The sequence below is a fragment of the Stegodyphus dumicola genome, chromosome 8 (assembly GCF_044657685.1).
Source record: "Stegodyphus dumicola isolate Sdum_Otavi_A_Nest chromosome 8, ASM4465768v1".
Classification (NCBI taxonomy): Eukaryota; Metazoa; Arthropoda; class Arachnida; order Araneae; family Eresidae; genus Stegodyphus; species Stegodyphus dumicola.
The window spans coordinates 88,001,964-88,028,760 of NC_140775.1; the positions used below are offsets into that span (position 1 = coordinate 88,001,964).

Consider the following 26,797-nt stretch of genomic DNA (forward strand, 5'->3'; position numbering starts at 1 on the left):
GTTTGAGTCCCCTATAATCTGTCCGAAGAGCCAACCGATCCATCACACGCAACGTATTGCTTAAACGCCACCACACAGAACCGTTTTTTGATCATTTGATTACTGGGAATGAAAAATTTGTCCTATATTGATAATCCAAAACGCAAAAAACAGTCTTAATAGGGTTTACAAAGAATTTACATCCCAAAAAGGCGCTTCTGTATTTGGTGGAGTATTCGCGGAATTGTTCATTTTGAATTGCTGAAACCTGGACAAACTGTTAATGCAGATCTTTATTGTGAACAATCTTTAATCGAAAAATATCCGGCGATTGTCAATAGAAAAGGCATCATTCTGCAACACAACAATGCAAGACTGTACTGTGCAAGACGGACACTGGAAAAAACGAATGAATTGGGATGGGAGGTGCTGCATCACCCACCATACTTGCCCAATATCGTACGCTCGGATTTCCATTTATTCCGATCCCTAGAACATTTTCTTAATGCCAAAAAATTCGAAATTTGAATGATGTCCCAAATGCCATCTTGAGATTTTTTACTCAAAAACCAACTGACTTATATCGGACTGGAGATTGAAAATCCGCACACTAGATGGCAAAAGGTTGTTGATATCAAGGGTGATTACATTATTGATTAAAAATAAAAACGTGTTAAAAATTTATTCATGTGAATTTAATGTAAGAAAGCGACATTACTTTCCAGTCCCCCTATTACATAGTTATTATAAAGCTGAGGTTTTTCCTATTAGCTAGTGTGCAAGTAATATACTTCAGGAATATCAATAAAATTTAAATTATTACCTTACGACATAAATCATCCTCAGTCTTCCCTGCTTGAATAATTAGTATTTCTGTTTTTGTAATACGAGGATGTACATCTGGAGTTTCATGGACAAGCCATGCCCAAAATACAAACCAAAGACAGCCAAGAAAACCTGTGGCAAATAAGGAAATACACACACATCAATATTTTCTGAAATATTTGCATTATGAATTATAGTGCGAGTATTTGACAGTGGTGCATTTATAAATTATAAAATTCAAAAATGCAGTACATTACTTAATAAACATGAAAATTTCAGGGAAAATATTTCTTAATATTTTAATTATACACATTGATCAATAAGTTCAAAATTCAGATAATTTTTTTAAAACTTAAACAAGCATATAGCAAACTAACAATTCATCAATAATGACCCAAAGATAGAGCGAGATGCTATCATTATTCTACTAGGAAAATCTATCACTCATTATTAAGTGATATAAGTACATCTGCAGTGTTCTCATTATGCTATTCTCATCACTTTGACTCCCTCTTTAGTTACTTAGAGCTAGTTCACTAGCATGAGAGTGGTAACTTACCATGTCCTACATAAAGCACAGACTTCCATGATGCTCCATGGAATACTTTTCTTAACCATACAATACTGATGACTGGAATACTGCAAAATCCATTAGATCCCTCACCCATTTGTGTGCAACTACTTCCTTCAGCATTTGTGTGCAAGTATTTCCTTCATGGATATTTAAAAGGACTTTTCCAAACTTGCCTAGGCAACCACTTTCAGGACTTGAAATAACAATTCTGGTATGTAGTTGTTAGTATTCCTACTAGCATGCTTCACAACATGACACTACACTAACGACCAAATAAGGCGGAATAAAATAGAAATCATCTTCATAATGTTATTTTTAGATAACTGGAAGGAAATGGAATATTGCCATCAACACTGGAAATAACTGTAATTTACTTTCCTTTAAACACTGAGAACTCACATTGCTGATTCTAACAGTACTTTCATTGCATCTAAAATGCAGATACTGTTTTTAGCTAATTTAAACTTCATTAAATAATTTAATTTTTACATGAATTTGTTTTATTAATATTACTAATAAAAATAAAATTAACACATGAACACATCCAATGTTGTGCTATGCATAGCCTAAAGATACTCTTAAATAACAAATATCTTGAATGCCTATTTGCGATATGTCAGTACCAAAATTCCAGAATAATGGCAAATTTCTAATTAATTCTTTGGTTCCTCCATGATGAACTTTTATGTGTTTAATGCCTTAACATCATGGTTAGGATAAATGCCAGATTTCACTGAACAAGTTCAGGTTAAATCTTTTAGAGTCCATATGCACTAAAGAGATTTTGGTGTACCTTATTTATGGCTGTCTTTCTCCCTTTCTTGATTTAGCTGCACTACTCATTCCACAGTAAAACCTGCAATGGTTAATTCTTATGTTGCTTCCCTTTCCCCAAGTTCCTAAGCACTAAGCATCTTGCCATGATGTCTTCTTTTCTTGATGCCCTAAGCATATGCTTATTTTGTTTAATGGTTTATTCATGTTTCCCACTGAATAATAACTTGTAACTGTGTGTTTCATCTTTTTAAACAATAACATAGATGGAAGCCTTCAGCAATTACTCACTGAATTAACAAACTTCATTGGATGTAGAAGTCTCAAGAACTTTTTAAGGACTCATTACTATCAATAGCCTCAAATGGAAATAAGCCTTTAGTATTTTTATTTCTTAGAGACAAATGTAATGCTGTCGTTATTAACAGCTGCTATAAAATAACTACATATGCTTTTTATAATATTAAGTATACTAAATGAAACAGAAAAAACTAATTTCATGAGAAATGATGCAAATACAATTTAATACTTGTGAAAATTTATCTTCATCAGTGGATTATTGATTAATTAATTAAAAACAATATTCAATTAAACATGAAAAAACTAGTTAATGTGAAATCTGAAACACATAATAACATTTCATGGTTGAATATTTATCGTCTAATGACAATTACTACAGCTTAATAAAAGAAACACTATTCTTAAATTTAAAAAAAAAATTCTCTGAATAATTTGGTATTTACAGTATTTCAGCCACAGAATAATTTTCTTTGAGAATTAAAAGCATGCCAATGCATAAAAATATTTAAATACTAATACCACATAAAACACTTATTACATTTTATATACATTTTTATAAAATATAAATTGTAAATAATACTTCTTAAACTAAATAAATCAAGAAAGCACTATAAAAAATATATATAAGATCACTGACCAAAGACATAAAACACTGATGGCCATCCTCCCAGGAAATCAGAGGCACAGAGTAGTCCAGAAATAGGCATTGCAATTACAGTACCTATCTGCGCCCCACTGTAGATAATCGTAGATAACATGCTTCTTTCTAACTTTGGCAACCAACGCCCTAACATACAATGCATTGCAGGAAATGTAACTCCCTAAAAATGATGCCGTAATTTAATAAAACTTTTACAAGACATTCTCATGAACAATCCATATGTGAAGAAATTAACATTTATATAACAGTAACGTTTTAAAAATGTTTGGATCAATTTAAAAACATATAATGTTTAGTATAACCAAAAGCTTATTACTGCATAAAATATGCACCATTCACATGCCTTAGCATTGAAATTGCTAGCCGCTATTGTTCATCTTGATTTTACCGATGAAGGCCTTTCTCTCAAAACTACAGCTCAGTAACCAAATAAGACAGTTTAATGCTGATGCACAGCTAAAGAAACTTATAAAGAATTATATCATGTAAATCCCACCAAATGCACAATATAATTTAATGCTTGTGGTGAATACTTGTTTTCACCGGGGCCTATGAATTTCACTTTTCATTCAAGTTCATGATGATTTAGAAGCATCACTTTTTGTTCCTTGTGATAGAGTCCAGTCAGATTTCAGCAAAATAGAGAAGCAAATGTTCCTTAACATGATTAACAGTGGATAGCTCATCCCACTACTAAAGCTTACAAAACCAAGCCAAGTGCACACAAGCAGTTAAACACAATAGTATTACGTGTCCCTAAGGCTGATGCAAGCTTAAGAAAAATCTCTCCTGCAATTCACAGTAAAAAATGTTCTTCAAAATATGAGCTTCAATTCTATCATTTAGTTAATGTATTTTTCGTGAACTGAATTTATATCATTTCATGCAACTTTTTTGCTGTTTTACTTGTGGTACCAGTTTGGTTGTTGTTATCACATCATGAGTATGCATTCACACACTGCATTATTGAAGATTTATCATTAAGTGTTGCTTATGTCCATTAAGTTTAAATTAAATACTTTTCCTTACTTTCCTTCCTTCCTCTTAACTTGTTACTTAATAATATCTGCAATGAATTTTCTTAAGAGATTATGATACTCAGTCCCATATTTAATTACAGATGGTGATACTGGCATAAGCCTAACATGCTACATTTAACAATAAGTCACAGAATTCCTTACAAAAGGACATTTTTCAAGGAATTAAAATAATAATAATAATTATGGAACTGTTCACAACAAATAAATTCCTTGGCTCTGTAAACTGGTCAAGTGGGTGTAGATGGTCAAGGATTTATTTATGGAAAAAGAAAAGAGTGTTCAAGGTGTGTTCTGACAACACCATCAAACCAGACCCTGTTCCTGATTATGCTTCAGCAGCAAAATCATAATCAATACAATAGTGAATTAACTGAGTTTGATACAGGCAGTAAAGTGGTGCATGGAATATTTTTTCAGATGCTAGACACAAGAATATGTGATCTTGTATCCATATGCAGTACAGCCAGTGAAATGTGTTGAAACTACATGAGATGCTTTGAAAAGAAGAATAAGCAAGCCCAATATGTATGTCAACTGCAGTTCTCATTTTTTGCACATGATCCTACAGAATCAAAGGCCATGCACATACAAAATTAGAGCATCTTTTATCACAAATGCATAATATATCTATGAAACCCAATAAATTTATTCTTATGAGAAAACTTTTAAAAACACTATCAAGTGATTTTGAGTCACTAAAAGTGGTTTAATATGCACAATCAGAAGAGCAGCATACATTGACTGAATTTTTAGTTTCAGAAGAGCAGAGAAGATCATTTGAGTTCTCTGCAGCAGTGGTTCTCCACCTCTCTTACCTCATACACTCTTTTCACCACTGGTGGATTATCATTCCCCCTTCCCTTTCCATAACTCAAAAAACATGCATACATTTACCAAAATTTAGATTCTTTTTTAATGTGCTTAATAAATTAACAAGAAAAATAATGGAAAATATTGATAATTCCAGAACCTATAAAAATAGTTTTTATGTTCATAAACTAATGCTAAATGCTTAACAAGTAAATAAAAGACTAACCGCATTCACCCCCATCCCGAGCTGAGAACCTTCCACTCTGGAAGAAATGAACTGGTTGTGCTGGTAACCAAAGCCTTAAGAAAAGTTAGGTTTTTAATTCAGGGGAAAAAATGCATCAAGATCAGAGAGAATTGTAGATAAACACGAAAAAGCAATACAAACATTTCAAGCGTGGAAAAAGAAGATACATGAAAAAGGACAGCAAACTTCAGAAAAACAGTACTAATGTGTATGACAGAAATTTTAACAGTCATGAAGTTTTTATGAGTGAATGTTGACTGCAGAAAGTAATGAGGGTCATGGATACTAGAGCTACATAATATGCAACAAACAAATGACTGGTTAAAAACATTTGCAAAGCATGAATGACCTAGAGAAGTTTGAATTGGAAACAATTCAACAATGAAAGCATATAGTTATAGTAAAACAGTACGGCTGTAAAAATGTTTCTGTACGACACCTGGAAGAACAATATCACGCAGAACACTTGAGATGCTTCCTGAAACCTATTTTCTGCAAGTCAAGCTTAAGATTACGGGGTTCAGAATGCAGTATATTAAAGGACAAATGTGAATTTATCACACCAAATAATGTTGTTGCTGTCAGAATTTTTAACAGAAATTTATTTCAATTGTTATGCAAAATAATTTTATCTAAGAACAGACAGAATGGATAATACTATTATGGTGTCAGCTGTGAAGCTCAATAAAATGAATTGAACACTCTTAAAATTTGCCATTAAAGGCTAGGGCATCTGAATTAGCAACATGTAAAAAGATTGTTCCATTCTCAAAGAATGGAATTCAAATCTGATGAAGAATTTTTTCAAGCATGTGTGCTAGGTAAACAGCACAGGATGCCATTCCAAAGCCATCAACAATGAGCAAAAAATATCAATGAGTTCACACACACTGATGTTTGGGAACCTATGGAGGAGGAATGCAGAGTGAGTCTTGCTATTTTGTTTTTCAAATGATTATTCTAAATATAGAAAAGTATGCAAGTTGTAACTAAATTTGAAAATTTTAGTATTTTCTTCAAGAAACTAAATTTGAAAAATTTAGTATTTTCTTCAAGAATCAATGACAAAGGCAAATTAAAGCAGTTCTTAATAATGGTGGAGTATCAAACTGGTCTTCTGAGGAAGAAAAAAAGGGGGGGAGGGGTAGAATTTCATTATAGTGCTCCCTATATACCACAACAAAACAGATTAGCTGAATAAATCAATAGAATAATTGTACATTTAGCAAGAAAAATAACATGTGCTAAAGATCTACCCAAGTTACCATGAGCTGAAATGCTAATACAGTTGCATACATACTGACTTATGTTGGAACATTATCGTTATGATTGAAACAGCGATGCTGTGTTTTCCCCGAAATTAGTTTCAACAGCAATAGTTGTAAAAATCAAGCCAATAATTATCTCTCAGTAACAATGCCCTGAAATATCTTATTCAACAGACAACACTGTGAGTCAGTTTGATCCAGATGCAACGACAGAGAATATAGAATAAGAAGGGAAATAAAACCACCCATATGTCTGGTTAAATGTTAAAATTGAGGAACGCACAGAACCAGTAAATTATTATCAAAGCAATGAAATCACAGAATGTGGATGAGTAGCACGCTGCTATGAAAGATGAATCAAAATCTTTATCACAGAATGATATATGGCATCTGACAAAATTACCAGATGGAAGAAAAGCTACTGCAAAGAAGTGGGTATATAAAGTGATGCATCAAGCAAATGGAAGCACTGATAAAATTCAAAGCTTGTCTTGTGACAAAAGGTTTTTCCCAAAAGGAATATACTGATTACTGTGAGACTGGTTAATGGCCTGGTTGCTCATTTTGAAACAATCCATTCTGTATAAGTGTTTCACTAGATCAGTGCTCCGCAACCGGTGTGTGCCACGGCACACTGGTGTGCCATGAGTAGGATATAGGTGTGCCGCAATCAAATACATGTATTTGACATTTTGCAATTTTTTATCATGTATTTAATACACAATGACAATTTTTTCCTTAATAATGTCTATTTTAAATGTTTTTATATATTTCACTGTTGTGTGGTTGTGTGTGTGATTGTAAGTGTGTCAGCATTTGAATTTTTTCGGCACTTCCTTGATAACTTGGAACTCAAAAATATATAACTTTTTTTTAAACATAAATTTAAACAAAATATATTGGTTTCAGACCATTTTAATTAAAAATAATAGCTCTAAAACTGTTTTTTTTTAATTTGAAATAAACCAATCAAATTGAAGAATTTTTGTTTTTTAATTTTTTTAAAAAAAAGAATATCCTCATATTTCCGAAAAAGCGATTTTAACATTTCTTCCATTTTCTACGACATATTTATATGAGCAAAGTTTTTCAACTCTATTATTAATTAAAAATGATACGCAGTCATGCTTAAAAGATCTTGACCAAGAACTTTGTGTTGCGTTGTCAGATATTGAGCCGAATATAAAACTTTTGTGTTCATTGAAGCAAGCGCAGGTATCATATTGATAATTATTATGATTGCATATAAATAAATATGTTATGGTTTTATAATTGTATATTTTTCAAATTAAAAACAAAAATTTATTGTAAATTTTGTGTATAAATCAATACATATATACATTAGCTTTTGGTGTGCCACGAAATTCCAGAAAGATTTTTTGTGCGTCGCAGGTGAAAGAAGGTTGCGGAGCACTGCACTAGATGATGGATACAATTTGGTGTTAAATTTGCATTCTTGTATGGGACAATATATGAAGAAATTTACATACAACACCCAAAAGGCTATGATTGCAAGTCAGATAAAGTACATTGATTGATAAAATGCTTCTATGGACTAAAGCAATTACCCACATATTGGAATAATAGATTCAAAGAATTTCTAGAGCAGCATGGTCTGAAGGAGAGCAAGACTGGCACTTGCTTCTTTAAGAGTGATAGTAAATAGCAAAAACTGCTACTACCACTACCTGTTGATAATAGACTTTTTGCTGCTACTTCAAAAATCAACAGATGATTTTTCATTGGAACTGTACCAGGAATTTAAAGCAAAACACAAAGAAACAGAATAAAAAAAAATTAAAAAGTCTTCTTACGAATGAAAAGGTTAAAAAATGGAGATATCCACATTCAGCAAAATTATGCTAACAAAGTATATCAGAAATTTCAAATAAGTGGTACTAATCCTGTATGTGCACCTTCAGAAAAGAGCCAATTTATGAAAGATATTGTTTTGCTGCATCATTCTGCTCATAATTTTCCGGTAAAGCTGACCAAAGATATTGGTCAATAGTTAAAAGTCTGTTTAAGTACATAAGGGTAACACCTAGTTTTAAAATTCTCTTTATGTATAGATTTCAGCCTAGAAATCTAGATTAATACTCTGATGTAGATTATGCTACTGATCCAACAATTAGAAAGATAGATCCAACAATTGAAATTTAGTATAAGTACAGTAGAGGAGTATATTTTATTTAAGCACAATGGAAAAATATATTTGAATTTTATCCCTCATTTTAAACATGTATGCACAAAAACTGAAAGCATTTTGAATCAGTACAGGAAAATGCTTTGTAGCAATATAACTGTCCACTAAAAATGCCATCCAGAAAGCAATTTGCAACCATGTTTTGAATCCTTTTATCATGTACAACACGGATGGATGAGGCTGCCAAGTGAAAGTGATAGTAAGATGAACAAAACAGGATTCTATTTAGAGGGCTTGGCTCTGTTTCCATTACAGTTGCAAGTATACTGGCTGGTGTGGACCCTCTCTCTCTCTCTCTCTCTGAATATTATCTATTTTACTGAGACAAATTTTATTAAGAATTAAAAGAATAGATTTTAAAACATATGAAGACAAAGATAGTAACCCACTGTGTCTTTGAAAAAAATGACATTAATGTGACACACCCAGCCTAAAGCACTTCAATAGATAAAGAAATATTCCCAAAGATGGACAGCTTGATATTTATAAAGATGGATCTGGAGTGAGGGAAGAGTACATTCTTTGTCTAGGTATTATATCATTATAGCATTGAAATTGATTGCAACAAATATAAATCGAACAGGTACAATTCAGTTTTCTTATATACACTGAAATGACCAAACAGAGCTTCTCTTCTTCTTTAGGTTGAGTAAGTCAGGTATCACATACATGGCTAAAAAAAAAGGGAGAAGGCAGTTCTCTATCTCACGTTCTACTGGGCCAATTGACAAAATTCAAATAGTGGTTTTCATGTCTCGAAAGCGCGACTTAGGATATATATTAGATTTATACATAGCATTGTTCTAATATAGGTATTCTAACACAAAATCGGACTTTTTCTGAAATAACATGCCATTTTTTTTTCCATATTTCGATTCTACAACTCAAATTATGCCTAAATATTAAATTTTGTAAAATTTGGTGTGAAATTTACAGAGAAATTCAAAAAATTATCTTGGCGTATTATTTTCAGTTTGCACCAAGAATAACTCATTTGGCGAACGTTTTAATTTATGACAACCAATTTTCCTTTTCACACTGTGTATGAGAGTAAAAACAGTCACACCATTCCTACTTTCAAATAATTTTAACAAAGTGCACCACATTAGATGTTATTATCACTTTCAACAAATATGCCAAATTTCAAAACACGCAAGCATATAAATTTAAGTATATCTTCAGAAATTTTGAATAAAAAGCTCCAATTTTTTGCAGGTATGGTTAGAAATACATCTTCTTTAAGATGATGCTAAAAATTTTTTAGGTTATCATTCAAATTTCTTTTCGGAAAATTTATAAGAATTATTAAAAAATACAAATTTTAAAAATAAATCATAAAAAATGGGTGAATTTCATTTGGAACGAATCTAAATTTCGAACTGCGAAAGAAAGAATCAAGTAAGTGTAATAAAAAAGAGATATTAATAAATACGTATGAAATTGAATTAACATTGAGGAGCTAAAATTTTTAGAGCTAATATTTTAAACTCATGCAATTTTTACAAAACTTGGCAGTTTGGCATAATTAAGAGTCGTAGAGTTGAAATACGGAAAAAAATTTATTTCAGAAGAAGTCCGATTTTGTGTCAAAATACCTATATTAGAACAATGCTATATATAAATCTAATACATATCCTAAGTCGCGCTTTTGAGGCATGAAAAGCGCAATTTGAATTTCGTCAATAGGCCCAGTAGAACGGGAGATATAGAACTGTCCTCTCCTTTTCTTCCCCTGCAGTGCACCTCCGCTAAATAGCATTTTATGCCAAATGCACCAAACCCAATGCTTCTTAGCTCCATTTATTTGGGTCACCTTCACTTTGTTAATAAAGTCTAACAGCCCCTTAATACAGCTCAGGTATAACTCTTTAATACTGAGAATACCTAAAGTAGTCAACATTATCAGAAGTTAAAGATCAGTAGCCTGATCCTTCAATAAACGCTTTTCAGAATGTCCCTCAAGGAGTACAGCCACCTTGACCATAGTAACAGCCTTCCTAAAGATATAACTTTCAGGCCTGTCTCTTTTGGTAGTCTTTGAGGCTGCATTCTGCTCCATCCTTTGAGATTGCCTTCTTTCACCTTTCCACTTGAGTTTTCAACCCAAGTACCTTTGGCAATTTTCTATTCTCAGGCACATTCCTTTATTTCTTTCTTTATTTATTTAGTTTTTGTGTGTGCTCCGAACATTCTCTTTTTTGATTTTGATATTTTCTAGAGAGGCAGTCATGCTTTTAATAGCTTCCTGCTCTTCTCCAGATGTTGACTGACAAACTAGAGTAGAGGTCATTTCTACCTCACTCGATGAAGGCTTCATTTCTGCTCCTTCGATTGATTTCCTTTGGGTTTCCTTGTTTTAAGAAGAAAGGTCTACTTCATAGGTTTTGCCTGCAAAAGCAGAATTTCTACTTATATTGTCATTTTCAGCCATATATAAACTAGAAAAGAAAGTGCAGGATAAAAAAGGTCCACCCAATATTGCCTGTTGCTGGGTATGGTAGAATACTCTAAAAGTTGCCAGGCATTGTAGTAGCTCTGTTAAGACACCATAACCGCAGTTCATTCACCCTAGGCATGGGTCGGATCGCATAGACCAGGGTTATAGGAAGGGGTTCACACCTTCTTATTTATTATTCGAAGCTATCCTGTCAGATAACACATGGCATCTGGCTATCCACCACTTGCCGATGCACCTGGTAGCCACTCAAGCCCCAGGAAAACAGAACTTAGTCATAATATAAATATTTATGCCAATAGTCTTTCTGTTCTGAAAGCACTCTCCCACCCAGACAATCCAATTAACTAATTTTGGAAAGCAAGTAAAATCATTACAGGTGTTAAATCCCTTTGAAGCTCTCTTCTTTCGTTACTGTTTACAAAAAGAATCTTATTAGTTTTTAGAGATTGCTTCAGTGGCGAAGAAGAACGAGTGAAGCCTGAGTGTCTTCCACAAATGAGTAAAATCAAGATAATAAGATATTTTAGTATAGTTTGCTAATTATAGTTAGTTTAATTAACAGCTACAGTCCATTCTGAATTATCTGGACCACTTGAGTGGTCCTGTAGAATCGGAGCGACATCGGCTAAGTAGCTGGTGTAAAACAGTGATTTTACCATTTTCTTTCAGGAGAATTTGTGTTTGTGGACTATAGCCAGTTGCTGAAAGAAAGGGGTAAGTAACCCTTGAAACTCTTTCACGAAACTCTGTTGCATTTAGTAAATTCTGAATTAAATTTGTATGATAATTTGTTATTATTGATAAGTGTAGCAAAAATGGATATGAAATTAAAAGATGTTCTCACTAAAATGAGAATTAAAAAAATTATCTTATCGAAGTTGCAAAAGAAACTTTCTGAGCCAGATTTAAGTGTTAGTGATTCAGAATTGTTAAAAATTAAATTTAACAATTTGCAAAATGAGTTTGATAATATATTTGATTCCATTATTGATTTAAATGGTGAAGAAAATATCAAAAAAATCTTCAGTGAGCAAGATGAAATCATTAGTAGTATTACTGATATAGAATTTGAAATAAATAATAGATTGTCGAAAGATGTTAAAGAGAATAAAGTGGAAAATACAATAATTTCTGAAAATTCTGTTGTGTGCTTACCTAAGATTTCGTTACCTACATTTTCAGGAGAAATGCATTCTTGGCTTTCCATTAAGGATATTTTTAAAGTGAGTACTGATCAGAACCCAAATTTATCAGATGCTGTAAAACTGCAGTATTTGAAATCAGCACTGAAAGGAGATGCCTTTAGAATAATCCAAAATGATAGCTATAACAGGTAATAATTATAAGTTAGCATGGTCTCTCCTTAAAGGAAGATACTCAAACCCTAGAGAACAAGTGTATGCTCATTTGGTGTCACAAGTGATGTTGTGAGATTGTTAGAATTTCTAGAACAAAAGTTAGATGTGGTTTCGTCTACTACATTTGCCTTTATTCTCAGCCAGAAACTTGATCACAATACTAAGTTATGGTGGGAAAGGAATTTAAAGAAAGAAAAAATACCGAATATCGCAGAGTTATTAGAATTTCTAAAGGATCATGTGAGGACATTAAACACTTCTAGAATTCCAGTAATGCCTAAACGAAGTCAACCAAAAGTTTCTTCACAAGTTTCATGAGTCAACGAGAAACATGTATATCTTTGTAAACTGTGTAATGCGGAACATAAATTATTTAAATGTCCTAAATTTCAAAAATTCAACTTAAAAGATAGAGTATGTCAAAAAGCACAACTTATGTTTTTGCTGTTTGGGAAATCATATAGTGAGAAATTGCCCTTCCAATTCCTCTTGTCAACTATGCAGAAAAAAGCACAATTCATTATTGTGTTACGAGTGAGAAAAAGTTTTGATTCCCTAAATCAAAACAGTTGCAAAATCGCGTCTTTATTGGATCAAAAGTCAGATGCCAGTCAGTCTACGAAAACCATGAAACTTAACCTTCATGAGAAGCCATTCAGAAATAAGGATGACGAGTGTTTTATAACAGCTAATATAAATAAAAATTGTAATGCTATTAATAGAGTCCTACTATCAACAGTGATTGTTTATATTAAGAGAAATAAAGGAGAAATACTTCCAGCCAGAACTTTGCTTGACAATGGAAGTATGATCCATCTTTGTTCATTGGAATTAGCTGAAAAGCTACATTTGAAAAGGAAAATGTAAACATATCAGTAGGATGTTTATCTGGGATTTCAACAATGGTGAAATCAAAAATGTGTGCGGTTATTTTAAATAGAGAAAACACGTACAGTCGTAGAAAATATTTTTTTGCAATTCCGAAAATTACTCATTTGATCCCCTCTAGACAAACTGATGTCTGCAATGTTGCGATTCCACAAGGAGTTACGTTAGTTGATCCAGACTTTCACAAACCAGATAAAATTCAGCTACTTCTTGGATCTGAAATATTTTTCAATTTGATAAGATCAGGGCAAATTTATGTACCAAATACATATTTAGTGTTACAAAACTTTGAGTATTTAATGAGCAGGAGCACTGAAGATTTACAACATGAGAAACATTTGTGGGTTAATTTATGACAATGTCGAGACACAGTTGAAGAAGTTTTTTTTGATTTGGAATCAATTGGTATTAGAGATGATCCCAATGCTTACGATAAAGATAGAGCACTAGAGATATTCAATAGAACTGTTAGTTTCAAAGGTGGTCTATATGTTGTTAGCCTACCCTGGAAGAAATGTTGGGAATATTTAGGTGACAATTTTAATGTCGCAGAAAAAAGAATAAAGATCCTGATGAGGAAAATGCAGCATGATAAAGCATCACACTTAAAATATAGAGAAACTTTGGAAGAGTACCTAAATCAAGGGATAATAGAAAAAGTATTAGATTCTACAAAACCAGTAAAGAAGCCAGTTTTTTATATGCCACATCAGGCAGTTTATATAAAAGAAAGCATTACGACAAAAATGCATACTGTATTTGATGCGAGCCCACATGAAATAGGTAGTTGGTCCCCGAATGATTGTTTGTGGCCTGGTATTAATTTGAATCAAAATATATTTTACTTGCTGATATATTTTAGATTTAATAGAGTTGCAATCTTAGGAGATATCGGAAAGGCATTTTCACAGATCGTGTTAGCTGAGAAAGATCGAGATGCAGTTAGATTTTTAGTTGTTAAGAATATTGATACATCTTTGTAGAATACCAAGGATTAGCTAGAGGTGTATAGATTTAAGCTTGTGCACTTTAGTGTTAATTCCAGTCCCTTTTTGTTAACGGCAACTATAAAGCTGCATATCCAAAAGTACAGAAATGTGTATCCTGATACCTTTCAAATTCTTGATACATGTATATATGTTAATGATCTTGTTACAGGAGCAGATGATGTATCAGAAGCTTTAAAAACTTCAAGCAAAGCAAACAAATTATGTGTGGAGCTCGGATGAACCTACGCAAATGGGTGATGAATGATAATCATTTAGTTAAAAAATGGGAAGAAAATTTTGACATTCATCCACTAAGCTCAAATGTAAAGATACTCAAAGTATTAGGAATTCAATGGGACAATGAGTATAGAGACTCTGTGTTTGACTGAAATTTTGAGGAGAAAGAAAAGTACCAAATGTTTCATCCTGAAAATAGCTGGAAAAATATATGATCCTCTTGGATCCATCACACCATTCATTGTTAGAATAAAACTTTTACTACAAAAGTTATGGCTATGTAAACTACCATGGGATGCTGAGCTTCCTTTTGATTTGAATGACAAGTGGTCTCAATGGTGTAGCAAGCTTTCAGAACTTAGTAACATTAGTGTTCCAAGATTTGTTTTGGGTTCATGTGATGAAAATATACAGATCTATGTTTTTTCTGATGTAAGCCAAAGTTGTATGGTGCAGCCATTTATTTAAAAGTACAGAATCGAGAAAAAATTTATGTGAATTTGCTGGCTTCCAAGAGCAGAGTTTCACCTGTCAAAAAAGTTTCCTTGCCTGGACTGGAATTGCTGAGTGCACTGATTGCTGCAAGATTGGGAACGGAAGTTAAAAAAGTTCTGGATCATAAAAGTTCATCTAATATCTTTTCTTGGAATGATTCTGAAGTCACTCTGTATTAGATTAAAGGATCCAGCAAAAGATGGAAGTCCTTCGTTCAAAATAACGTTGACGAGATTCAGAAATTGACTAAGCCAGATTCATGGTTTTATTGGTCAACCAAGAATAATCCTGCCGATCTTCTAATGCGTGGAGTTAGTGCCTCTTCTGCAGTGAACAATTTCAAGTGGTGGACTTGTGCAGAATTTTTGACAAAGCCTTGTCTTCCCTACAAGTACTTACAACCAATAGTTCCAGAGGTTGAGCACCTAACACCAAGTGAAAGGTAACCTTTGTGCACAAAAGCAGAAGTTCTATTGACATTAATGACATTTCTGAGAGAACTATGTTGATTGACATGAACTCTAATGTTTTAGATGAACTCTTGAGTATTAGTAACAACTATTATAAAATTATTAATGTTCTTTCTTATATTTTTATATTTATTTGTAATTGCAGGAATGGATTAAAAAAGGTAGACCCTCTTGAACTAGAAAAGGTAAGAATAGCTGAGGAAACACTTATTAAGCATGAGCAGAGGGTTCTATTTTGTAAAAAGGACATGACAGGTAACAAAAAATTTACATTACTCTGTTGATCTTAAAGGAATAATTCATGTTCGTGGCCGTCTTGAAAAAGCTTCTTTACCATTTTCTCAGAAATATCCTGCAATCCTCCCAAGAAATTCTAAGTAAGATTTATTTTTTTAGTGTGCACAGAAGATTACTGCATATTAGCAAGGATAATTGAATGCAGTATGTTTAAAATTTTGGCCATTAGGTGGTAGAGATTTGGCACGAAAAAAACAGTGTATCTTTGTGTGACATGCTTTAAATGCAAACAGATTTTGTCTTCACAGATTACAGGTAATTTCTGAGAGAGTTAATAGATCCCCCCCCCCAATTTAGTGTTTCAGGTTTGGATCTATGTGGTCCCTTTTATGTAACTTACAAGCATCAGAGAAAGGTTGTGCTAAATAAAATTTACTTTTGTGTATGTATATGCTGTACAACACAAGCTATCCATCTCAACCTTTTGTCAGATTTGATGTCTAGTGCTTTAATTGCCACTCTTCAGCGTTGCATGGCCAGAAATGGCAAATGTGCGAAAATATTCACTGATAATGCCCCTAATTTTGTAGGAGCTAATTCTCTGCTGAAGACATTTTACAATGTAATTAATTTTTGTGATAAAACTTTGCCCTCATATTTCATGTGGAAAGGAATAGACTGGAACTTTATTCCTCCCAAGTGCCCTCATTTCGGAGGGCTATGGAAAGCTGTTGTTAAGTCCGTAAAGCATCACTTAAAGAGAACAATAGGAAATTTGTGCTTTACATATGAAGAATTTGAAACTAAAATTGTGCAGGTACAGGGAATACTAAATTCGAGACCTTTTACACCCATTTCCAATTATTCTGATTGTTATGTAGTTTTAACCCCAGGTCATTTCTTAATAGGGAGATCGATACACGCGATTCCGGAGCCAATGGTAATAGACGCAAATAAAAATCGGTTAAGCCGATGGCAGAGAACAACAAAAGTAGTTCAGATTATTTGGAAGAAACGGTCAAATTACTATTTAGGAACTCTGCAGCTGAGAACCAAGTGGATGGTAGAGAAAGACAATATTTCTGTTGGTACTATGGTACTTGTCAAGAAAGATTATCTGCCAGTTTGCAAATGGATTTTAGATTGGGTTATTAAAGTCTATCATGGATCTGACAATAAAGTAAGAACAGTTAAAATCAAAACAAAATCAGGAGAATTAAAAAGAGCGAACAGAAAGATTGCCGTGCTTCCAATAGAAAACTGAACTGATATTTTTGTATATGTAAAAGAAAAGTTTTATTTTGTTCTAGCATTGTAATAGCAGTAATTATAGTAATAGTATCATGTTGTTTATAAGTATATTAATTTTGCTTTAAGAATGTTTGTATAATTTCTTGAAATTTTGTAATTTCAATCCAGGGAAGTGCCCTTTGAAGCCAGATGGCACTCTTATCGTTACTGTTTACAAAAAGAATGTTATTACTTTTTAGAGATTGCTTCAGTGGCAAAGGAGAATGACTGTGGAAGCCTGAGTATCTTCCACAAATGAGTAAAGATAATGATATATTATAGTTTGTTAATTATAGTTAGTTTAATTAGGAGCTACAGTCCATTCTGAATTATCCACACCAACAAGCTTACCAAGAAACATAATATTATCTTCAATTTTGTGAAATCACATATGGACTTGGAAGATGAGAGGACTGATTATGTGGCTAAGGAAGCAACATTTCAAAATAAAATAAAGTCTACTGAGCAGCAAGGGTCAAGAAGGAAGGTGATGAAATGTTTTACACACAAAAGATGTTAGAAACATTGACCCTTTCATACAGAACATGAGCAATATGTCAAAATTTAAAAAGGATTTATTTACAATAACACTGATCTAAATGAAATTTTAATGGGGTACATGCAATTTTTCATCCAAGAGATTTAAATCACATAATTTCTATCTCTGCAGCAAGTGGAATGAGATAGGTGATACAAAACACTTTATGGAGACCTATAGACTTTTTAATAACATCAGGTATGATTTTGAAGAAAATAGAGATTTTAACATTGAATTAGTTTCAAGAGATATTGACAAATCAAAATTAATTTTAGAAAAATAATGAAACATATAAATTCGAATAGATTATCAACGGAAGTCCTGGTTTAGGGTGTGCATGGGTTTTGTGCCCTTTTTTTCATTGTGTTAAAGCTGGGAATGACCCAATCATATTTCATAAAGACACTTCAAAGCTAGGTGGGCAGAACCAGACCCCTTAACTAATTAACAGTAAAGGAGCAAAGAGCTGGGCAAGTCATTGACAGCAGTATGTATCATTAAGTACCACAGAGGCAGAGTTTGTTGCAGCTATTAACACTGATAAAGAAATCACCTAGCTGAAATGGCTGTTTGATGGCATTTCTCCAATGAATAACATTCCTACACTACAGAGCTGGCCATCTGGGGGGTGCGGCGGATGCTATGCACCTGGGCCCCACAACTGAAGATGCCCCAACATGATCATGAAGTAAAATAATGTACTCTACATGAAAACTTGACAACAGTCCTATTGCAGTAAGTTTGATGAAAAATACATTGTATCATAAATATTATTATTGTAGATCTCTGAATTTTGATGATCTCCAAACTAATTCTTGATGATACAAGCGTTTAAATTCTATTATTTGATTTGGGAACTTCCAAGAATCCCTACCTAAATTGGACTTTTTAGGAAAAAAATCCTCAATACCATATAGCTTGCATTAAGAAATGAAAATAATACATATTCCATGTGTTTTTCTCTAAGTGTTTTTAAGTGCTAATATTTAGTAATTGCCAGATTCATAACAGCTCCAAAATTTTAAGATAATTTGACCATACAAATTCACCTTTAATGGAAACTTTTAAGTGCCAACCGTACTTAAACCATCATTATTAGTCCTTCAATATTTACAAATATTATGCTGATTCTTGTTGTTTGACTTCTCTAATAATAATTATTTGGCGTGTTATTTTAACCTAAAAAGGTAAGTATATTTACATTTTTTTACTTCAACTAATAGATTTGACTGCATACAGCATTTTCAAAATTCATACTATAAAATAGTATTTAATATTGTTATATATCCATGCCAAGGAAATATCCCTTTGGGTGTCAAAAAAGAAAATTAGAAGAAAGAAAAAAGAAGCTAAATTTCAAGAAGTCATAAATAGATCTTTTTTTTTTTTCGGGGGGGGGCTATGAAGTAATTCTGGCAATGAAATTGCTTTGACTTCAGAAGTAATAGTTCAAGCTTCAACTGCAGAAGAAAGTTCCGCACAAACTACAGGGCCTTACAATGAAAATGTAGAAACTGTGAAATGTAGAAACCGTTGCAGAACCATATGATCACAAGTATGATCGAATCAGAAAATAACAACAAAAATGACAACAAATATGATCAAGTAAATACAGTCAAACGTCGTTAATTCGGACACCCATAATCCAGAATGATCTATAATACGGACCTCAAAGCTACAAACTTTCTGCGCATGCGTCGCGTTGACGCATGCGCATAGGCGTTTACACGTGCGCGTAAGACTTTTACGGCTGCGAATATGCATGCGCGTTTAATGTTTAACGGACAGTATAAGCTAAGCTAAAATTATCTAATTCAGTTAATGTTGCAGATTGCGTTGTTCCTTAATCTTCGAATTGGATCCGGCTTATTATTTTTTGCAGACTGTTAGAGCAATTTTATAAAAGTAAGCTTGAACTTTCGATTATGTCAAATAGAATTTCCAATATACACTGCTCAAAACAATTAAAGGATAATGCGGTTTTAGGTGGATATTGTGGCTGGGAAACGTTTTAGCTGATTGATACATGGTCGACAGACGTAGTAGGTTATATGAGAATAAATTACACATGTTTGGCAGAAAAAAAAAAAAAATGCATTTTATTGTGCATTTGTGTGCAAAAGGAAAAAAAACACAATTTGTGCATATGAGAAAAAAAGAATAAGAAAAGGTGTTTTCTTCAAAGGAAATCAGTTTCAGTAGGGGGTATGGTTTCCATGGACGGCCAGCAACGTTGAACACCTTTGAGGCATGGAGTCAATGAGGCTATTAATCACAAGTTGGGGTATTCTGTCCCACTCTATCAGAAAGAGCCCTTTCCAGTTCTTGGAGAGTTTGTTAGGGTGGTTGGCGGCCAGCAACTCGTCTTCCTAGAGCGTCCCAAACGTGCTCTATCGGATTCATGTCTGGAGAACACGCTGGCCATTCCATTTGTACGATTCCTTCCTCGAAAAGGAAATCCTCCACCAAGTTAGCACGGTGTGGCCTGCAGTTATCGTCCATTAAAATGAAGTCCTCTCCGATTGCTGCAGCGTAAGGGACTACAATAGGTCTGAGGATCTCATCCCTATATCGGCGACCAGTCAGAGGTCCATTTCGAATGATGTAGAGGTCTGTGCGCCCGTCAATGGAGATGCCACCATACACCAACACTCCAAATCTGACACTTTTGTGCACGAACGCAGGATTATTCCTACTGCCACAGTCCCTCCAGATGAAAATATGCCTATTATCAGGATAAACAGAAAAACAGGACTCGTCAGAAAAAAGAACATTGCTCCATTCATTTCTTCTCCAGTTCACATGCTCTGTTGCCCACTCCCTGCGGTCGCGACGATGCCTTGATGTTAGTCTAACACATAACATCAGTCGGCGAGCATACAGACTTACACCATGCAGCCGGTTTCAGACAGTCTGAGTTGAAACTGTGGTGCCAGTAGCCGAGCGAAGGTGTTGTTGGAGAAGAGTAGCATTCATATTTCGATGTCTCCGAGCCGTTAACACTAAATAATGATCTTCATTGGGCGTTGTTGCCCGTCGACAACCTTGCTCTGGTCTTCGGCCTGCACTTCCAGTTTCCAAAAAACAGTTCCAGATCCTGGAAATCACACTTTGTGACACTCCAACGGCTTGCGCTACTTCGGCTTGAGTTTGGTCCCCTTCTAACCTACCAACAACTCTCCAAGCTTCTGAATCAGTTAAATGACTTTGCTGAGACATCGTACTCATCGAAACAAAGCAGTCACTGAATGCCGATCATCCTTGTCTTCATTGTCTTTTATTCAGTTGAAAGTAAAATTTCATTCGCTGCCGCTGAAGCAACGTTTTTGACGTCGAACTCAAAATCAGCATACTCCACAGTTTGAAAATCAGAAAAATTTGCATTTGTGATTCTCTTCTTCCATTTTCGGCAAAAAAAATTTCGCTTATATCTTTATTTTATATAAAACATAGAATATCCTTTAATTGTTTTGAGCAGTTTATATTTACTAATATGTAAAGGATCTACAAAGCAAAAATATGTTTTGAAGTCCATTAAACAAAAAGTGGAATTGCTGCAAAAAATGGATAAAGGCATATCCTTCGTTTCTCTAACCATTCCGAAATCTGTTTATCAATTTCGCGCTGCTCTGCGGCCGGGGGGGGGCGAAACACCGCGGCGCACAATGAATTGGAAGTTGATCTGTCAGCACTATCCTTATCTTCAGGGCAGATGTTTTTATTTTATTTGGCTTATAATTCCTTACTAAATGTAGTATTTCATCTCGATGTACTCCGTCTTTGATATGATTTAAATCAAGTTCCTCGTCAATATAATTCGCTTCCGATAGTGAAGAAAACAAACACAGAGGTTATTGATAACGAAAAAATTTCGATTGACAAATTAGTCGGTATTCTCGACACAGCAATTATAGGACTTGAACAGCAGAACTTAGTAACTAAACAAGAAATTAATCTGTTTAATAGAATTAAAGAGAAAGTATTATCACATGAAAGGAAGAAACTTAAACAACTTACATTGAAAGAAATGTTTAATAAAGTAAACAAATAAATATTAAGTTTTTTCTTTTTGTAAATTTTGATACCCTTTAGATCTTAATTGTTCTTTATTTCATAAATTATGGTTTCATATTTTTAATTTTCTAATTTCTACATGCCATCTTACCAGATTTAAACTGATGATTTATAATCCGGAAAAATCGATAATCCGGAATTGCCGAAGTCCCGACGAGTTCGGATTAACGACTTTTGACTGTATAAGTACTCAGAATTATGGCCAAGTATAGTAACTGATAAGTTTAAAATGTTTTGTGTATTTTAAAAAAATGACAAATGGTGAAACCGGGCTTCGCAGCTATTTAAGCTGTAATTTTTATTTAATTATTTATAATTTGCTATTTAAGCTGTATTATTTTTCGCAGCAATTAATTTATTCAAAAACACAAGGCTCTGTATTTTGTTTTTGTTGTACAGTGGAACCTCGAGATACAAGTTTAATTCGTTCGAGCATTAAGCTAGTATGGCGAATTTCTCATATCTAGAAACAAAACTTCCCCTATTGAAAATAATGGAAATCCAGTTTATCCGTTCCGCACTTCCCAAAATATCAACATAAAAATCAATTTTTCTAATAAATAACACTGGTAAATAATATAACCATAGCTTACCTTTATGAAAGTTTCCAACAAATGACAGCTTCTGACATCGACCTTTTAACTGCTTCTCATTAAACCACACCAACAAGAGCTTCTCAACATCTTCTAGAGTTTTGGACCATGCTTGGAAGTAATGGTAACTCCTTTGGCTACATCGAGTTTCTTAATTTCTTTTCCTGCTTTTTCAGAATAGTAGAGATAGTCGATGTCGAAAGGCCGTAAGTCTTCACCAATTCCGTCACTCTTACTCCACGTTTATGTTTATCTATGATGTCTTTCTTAATTTCAATGGCCATGACTTCCTTATTTTTCTTTACTGCACTATATGAGGCAACAATCTTCTTGGGAGGCATCGTGAAATAATTTTCACATTAAATGTAATAAATAATTGACTCAGAAGCGCACAAACACGTAGATCAAAGAACACCAAGTGATCTGACAAGTGGATTCGACAAGTTGAGCAGGATAAGCAAATGGCACCATGCATACCAACAGCCTAGCTTATTGCTCGTTACGTGAGTCAATGCTCGTATTTAGAGACAAATGTTTTGTTAATACTTTCCTCATATCTCGAATTTCTCATATATAAAGGTGCTCGTATCTCCAGGTTCCACTGTACACTATTTTCCAAAAGAAGAGGAAATGAACAATCTACACGATATACAGTCAAAAGTCGTTAATCCGGACTCGTCGGGACTTCGGCGATTCCGGATTATCGATTTTTCCGGATTATAGATCATCAGTTTAAATCTGGTAAGATGGCATGCAGAAATTACAAAATTAAAAATATGAAACCGTAATTTATGAAATAAAGAACAATTATGATCTAAAGAGTATCAAAATTTACAAAAAGAAAAAGCTTAATATTTATTCGTTTACTTTATTAAACATTTCCTTCAATGTAAGTTGCTTCGTTTCATGTGATAATACTTTCTCTTTAATTCTATTAAACAGACATAATTTCTTGTTTAGTTACAAAGTTCCGCTGTTCAAGTCCTATAATTGCTGTGTTGAGAATACTGACTAATTTGTCAATCGAAATGTTTTCGTTTTCAATAACCTCTGGGTCACTTTCTTCACTATCGGAAGCGAATTATAATGACAAGGAACTTGATTTAAATCATATCAAAGACGGAGTATATCCAGATGAAATACTACACTTAGTACGGAATTATAAACAAATAAAATAAAAACATCTGCTCTGAAGATAAGGATAGTGCTGACAGATCAACTTCCAATCGGCAGCTTGAAATTAATAAACAGATTTCGGATTTCAAAACATACTTTCGCTTTGTAGATACAAATTACATATTAGTAAATATATATTGGAAATTCTATTTGACATAATCTTTCTATCATAATCTAATAATGACGTTTCTGCCCCCCCCCCTCTGCCGCAGAGCAGCGTGAAATTGATAAACAGATTTTGGATTTCAAAACATACTTTCGCTTTGTAGTAAATATATATCGGAAATTCTATTTGACATAATCGAAAGTTCAAGCTTACTTTTATAAAATTGCTCTAACAGTCTGCAAAAAATAATAAGCCGGATCCAATTCGAAGATTAAGGAACAACGCAATCTGCAACATTAACTGAATTAGATAACTTTAGCTTAGCGTATAACTCCATTACACATTAAACGCGCATGCGCACAAACATATTCGCAGCTGTAAGGGTCTTATGCGCTCTCGTAAACGCCTGTGCGCATGCGTGAACGCGAAAGTTTGTAGCTTTGAGGTCCGGATTATAGATCATTCCGGATTATGGGTGTCCGAATTAACGACTTTTGACTGTATATAGGCTATAATAACTAGAGAAAGCTGTCAACTGTAATTCAAGATCATGAGCATTCTATTTGTCACTTTAAATCTTTCATTGTTTGGAAAGAATGACTAAAACAACTAAATTTATGTTCGTCTATTGATGAAACAAATCAAGTTAATGTAATTCTGAAATAGCAGAAGATGAAGTAACAGAAAAGCTGGTAGAGGCATTTAGGTGTTATTTTTTTAATACTGTCACTGATACTGTTATTATACGAATAGAAGATAGATATAAAAAGTATAATAAATATTATTTTTGATTTCAAATTAATCACCGATATAAAAACCTTAGGAAAACATGGATTAGAAAAATACTTCAAAAACTTTGTGTAAAGTTTTATAACAAAGATGTAGATGAAAACCTAATCCAGGAACTTCATTCGCTATGGGATTTGATTTAGACTGAAAGGGATGTAAATGACACATAAAACATACCGTAATACACACTAAATAATAATGAATAATTTTTAAATGTATTAACTCTTTGCACTCGAGAAGTGATAAAAAATTTTGCTTGAGTAACCATGCGATGAAATTGTATTTTATAATTAACTCAACAGCAAAATGATACTACAGGAGAGAATCCTGTTTAGAGAAGATAGGATTAAAAATACACAATTGGTTCAAAAGATCAAAAATCCCCTTTCTTACAGCTATGATGTTCACCTATTTTAGGCACCAAGATATGACATTTATCTAATTTTGCAAACTCCATCTGAAGATGAGCCCAGTACTGATCCTAGACTATCGGCCAACACATGCAAATAAAATTGGTTGCCCTTTTTTTACAGAAATATAATATGTTTGATAATCATTTTGCCACCCTTAAATTTGTCTGCACATATGCTGTGCACCATCTTGCCCCCCCCACCCCTCATGATCGGCAATTGATAAACCACAATACAACTGAAGACTGAAACAACTACATTCATGAGGTGTGTACCACAGCTTTAAATTGTTCATTGAGCTACAACTTTAACTTGTTGTGTGCCACAGTTTTAATTTCCATTTAACTCTATGCATGTAAGAAAACTGCTCAATCATGGTGAAACATGAGGTTACACTGAAAATCAGCAGATGTGATAAGATTATTTAACTAGATGATGAAAACCTTTTCACTCAAAGAATTTGCCATAAAGGTAAATATCACAGAAGGAAGCATTACTTACACTGAATTAACAAGCACATAAGCTGGATGAACTGTGAGATGCAGGTTTTGAACACAACTACAGACATGATTTTGAGCGACCCAAAAGTGGATTATATACACAAACAAAAGAGTGGCTATGAGGCAGTGCTAAATGGTGTAATAAATGCCATCGTGACACTGCTCTACAACACCTCAATCCCTATTTTGCTGAATTTATGTGGAGACTTTTACACACACACACACACACACACACAAAAAAAAAAAAAAAAAAAAAAAAAAAAAAAAAATCATGCGATGTTGGAAGAAATAAAATATTTTATGCCTCCTTTTTAACTTCATTTATGTTTAAAGGGTTTATATTTTTATTATTATTTAATTATTTTATCTGGGAGGGGGATTGAAATAAAAAAAAATGTAATATATGAAATTAATTTTCATCTGAATTAAAATAATATTCTCAGATAAATACTTACTATTATGCTTCCTTCCTTGTGTTAGGGTTACTAAAATTATTTTTGGCAACTCTGGTGTCAACAACAATTTGGCAAAAAAATTTTAAGTCCCGATAACAAAATTGTGTCAATGTAAATTATAGTTATCTCACAATGTGGAAAACCTGGCAGCAAATTCCACAGAACATTTGGCACCAATTTTACAGAGAACACCATTCATGTTTATATTAGTCTATTCTAGATCAAATATTTTCATGCATTGTTACCAAAGATAACTATGCCTTTTAATATATTACAGTTCTAAATTAATTTTTCTCAATAAATGCATTCACAGTTATCTAATCGTAATCATTTTCTCTCTTCTTTGCTTAAGTTTAATCATGATTGAGCAATTTTCTTACATGCATGGAGTTTTTTCACACAAGTACGTTTAAGTGCATAATCTCTGCGTCTATAAAAATCAAAAGAGTTTATGTGTCTATATTGCATTGAAATACATATTTTCCTTTTCTTCAATTTATATCAACATAAAAATGTTGATATAAATTAATTTGATTCAAAATTTCTATTTTAATATTTAAATACAGATACAAAATTATTTTTAAAAATTACTATATTTACCTCACCAAGGCCTTCACATACTCTGAGGATAATAAGAGGGATAACTCCCCACCTGGCTGCTACAGGGGTTAGCAATGTCATAACAGAGGTGCTTAAAACACCTATACCAAAAAGCCATTTGCCTCCAAATACTTCGGCCATTCGACCACCAGGAATTTGGGTTATAAGGTAACCATAGAAAAATGATCCTAAAATATTACTTCGAGTATCTTCTGACCATAAGAATTCACCATCCTTTAAAAATAATCATAAATATTTTTTAGAATAATGTTGTAGTTTTTGTTTTCATTTCATACAGAGTTCATACAAAATATGACCTCTCATTATAATACATATATCATGAAGTCTCAACAATACATAAACATCAACCAAACATCCTCATACATTATATAATACTTTCATTAATATCAGTCAATTACGTAAATGTAAATGTACTGTGTATAAACTACA

At 33.2% G+C, this 26,797-nt stretch overlaps 1 protein-coding gene across 2 annotated transcripts in view; it reads right to left on the reverse strand.

The window, feature by feature from the left end:
- LOC118185769 (sialin-like) overlaps window positions 1-26,797 on the reverse strand; it is a 112,224-nt gene that overhangs the window by 33,088 nt on the left and 52,339 nt on the right. Inside the window, exons 3-5 of one of the 2 annotated variants that reach the window (XM_035355674.1) lie at window positions 26,348-26,581; window positions 3,090-3,273; window positions 803-936 (exon numbers count right to left, since the gene is read on the reverse strand). In XM_035355674.1, coding sequence (XP_035211565.1) covers window positions 803-936; window positions 3,090-3,273; window positions 26,348-26,581 — 552 coding nt within the window. The remainder of the gene's footprint in view (window positions 1-802; window positions 937-3,089; window positions 3,274-26,347; window positions 26,582-26,797) is intronic. The other variant, XM_085822085.1, reaches the window with a different exon arrangement.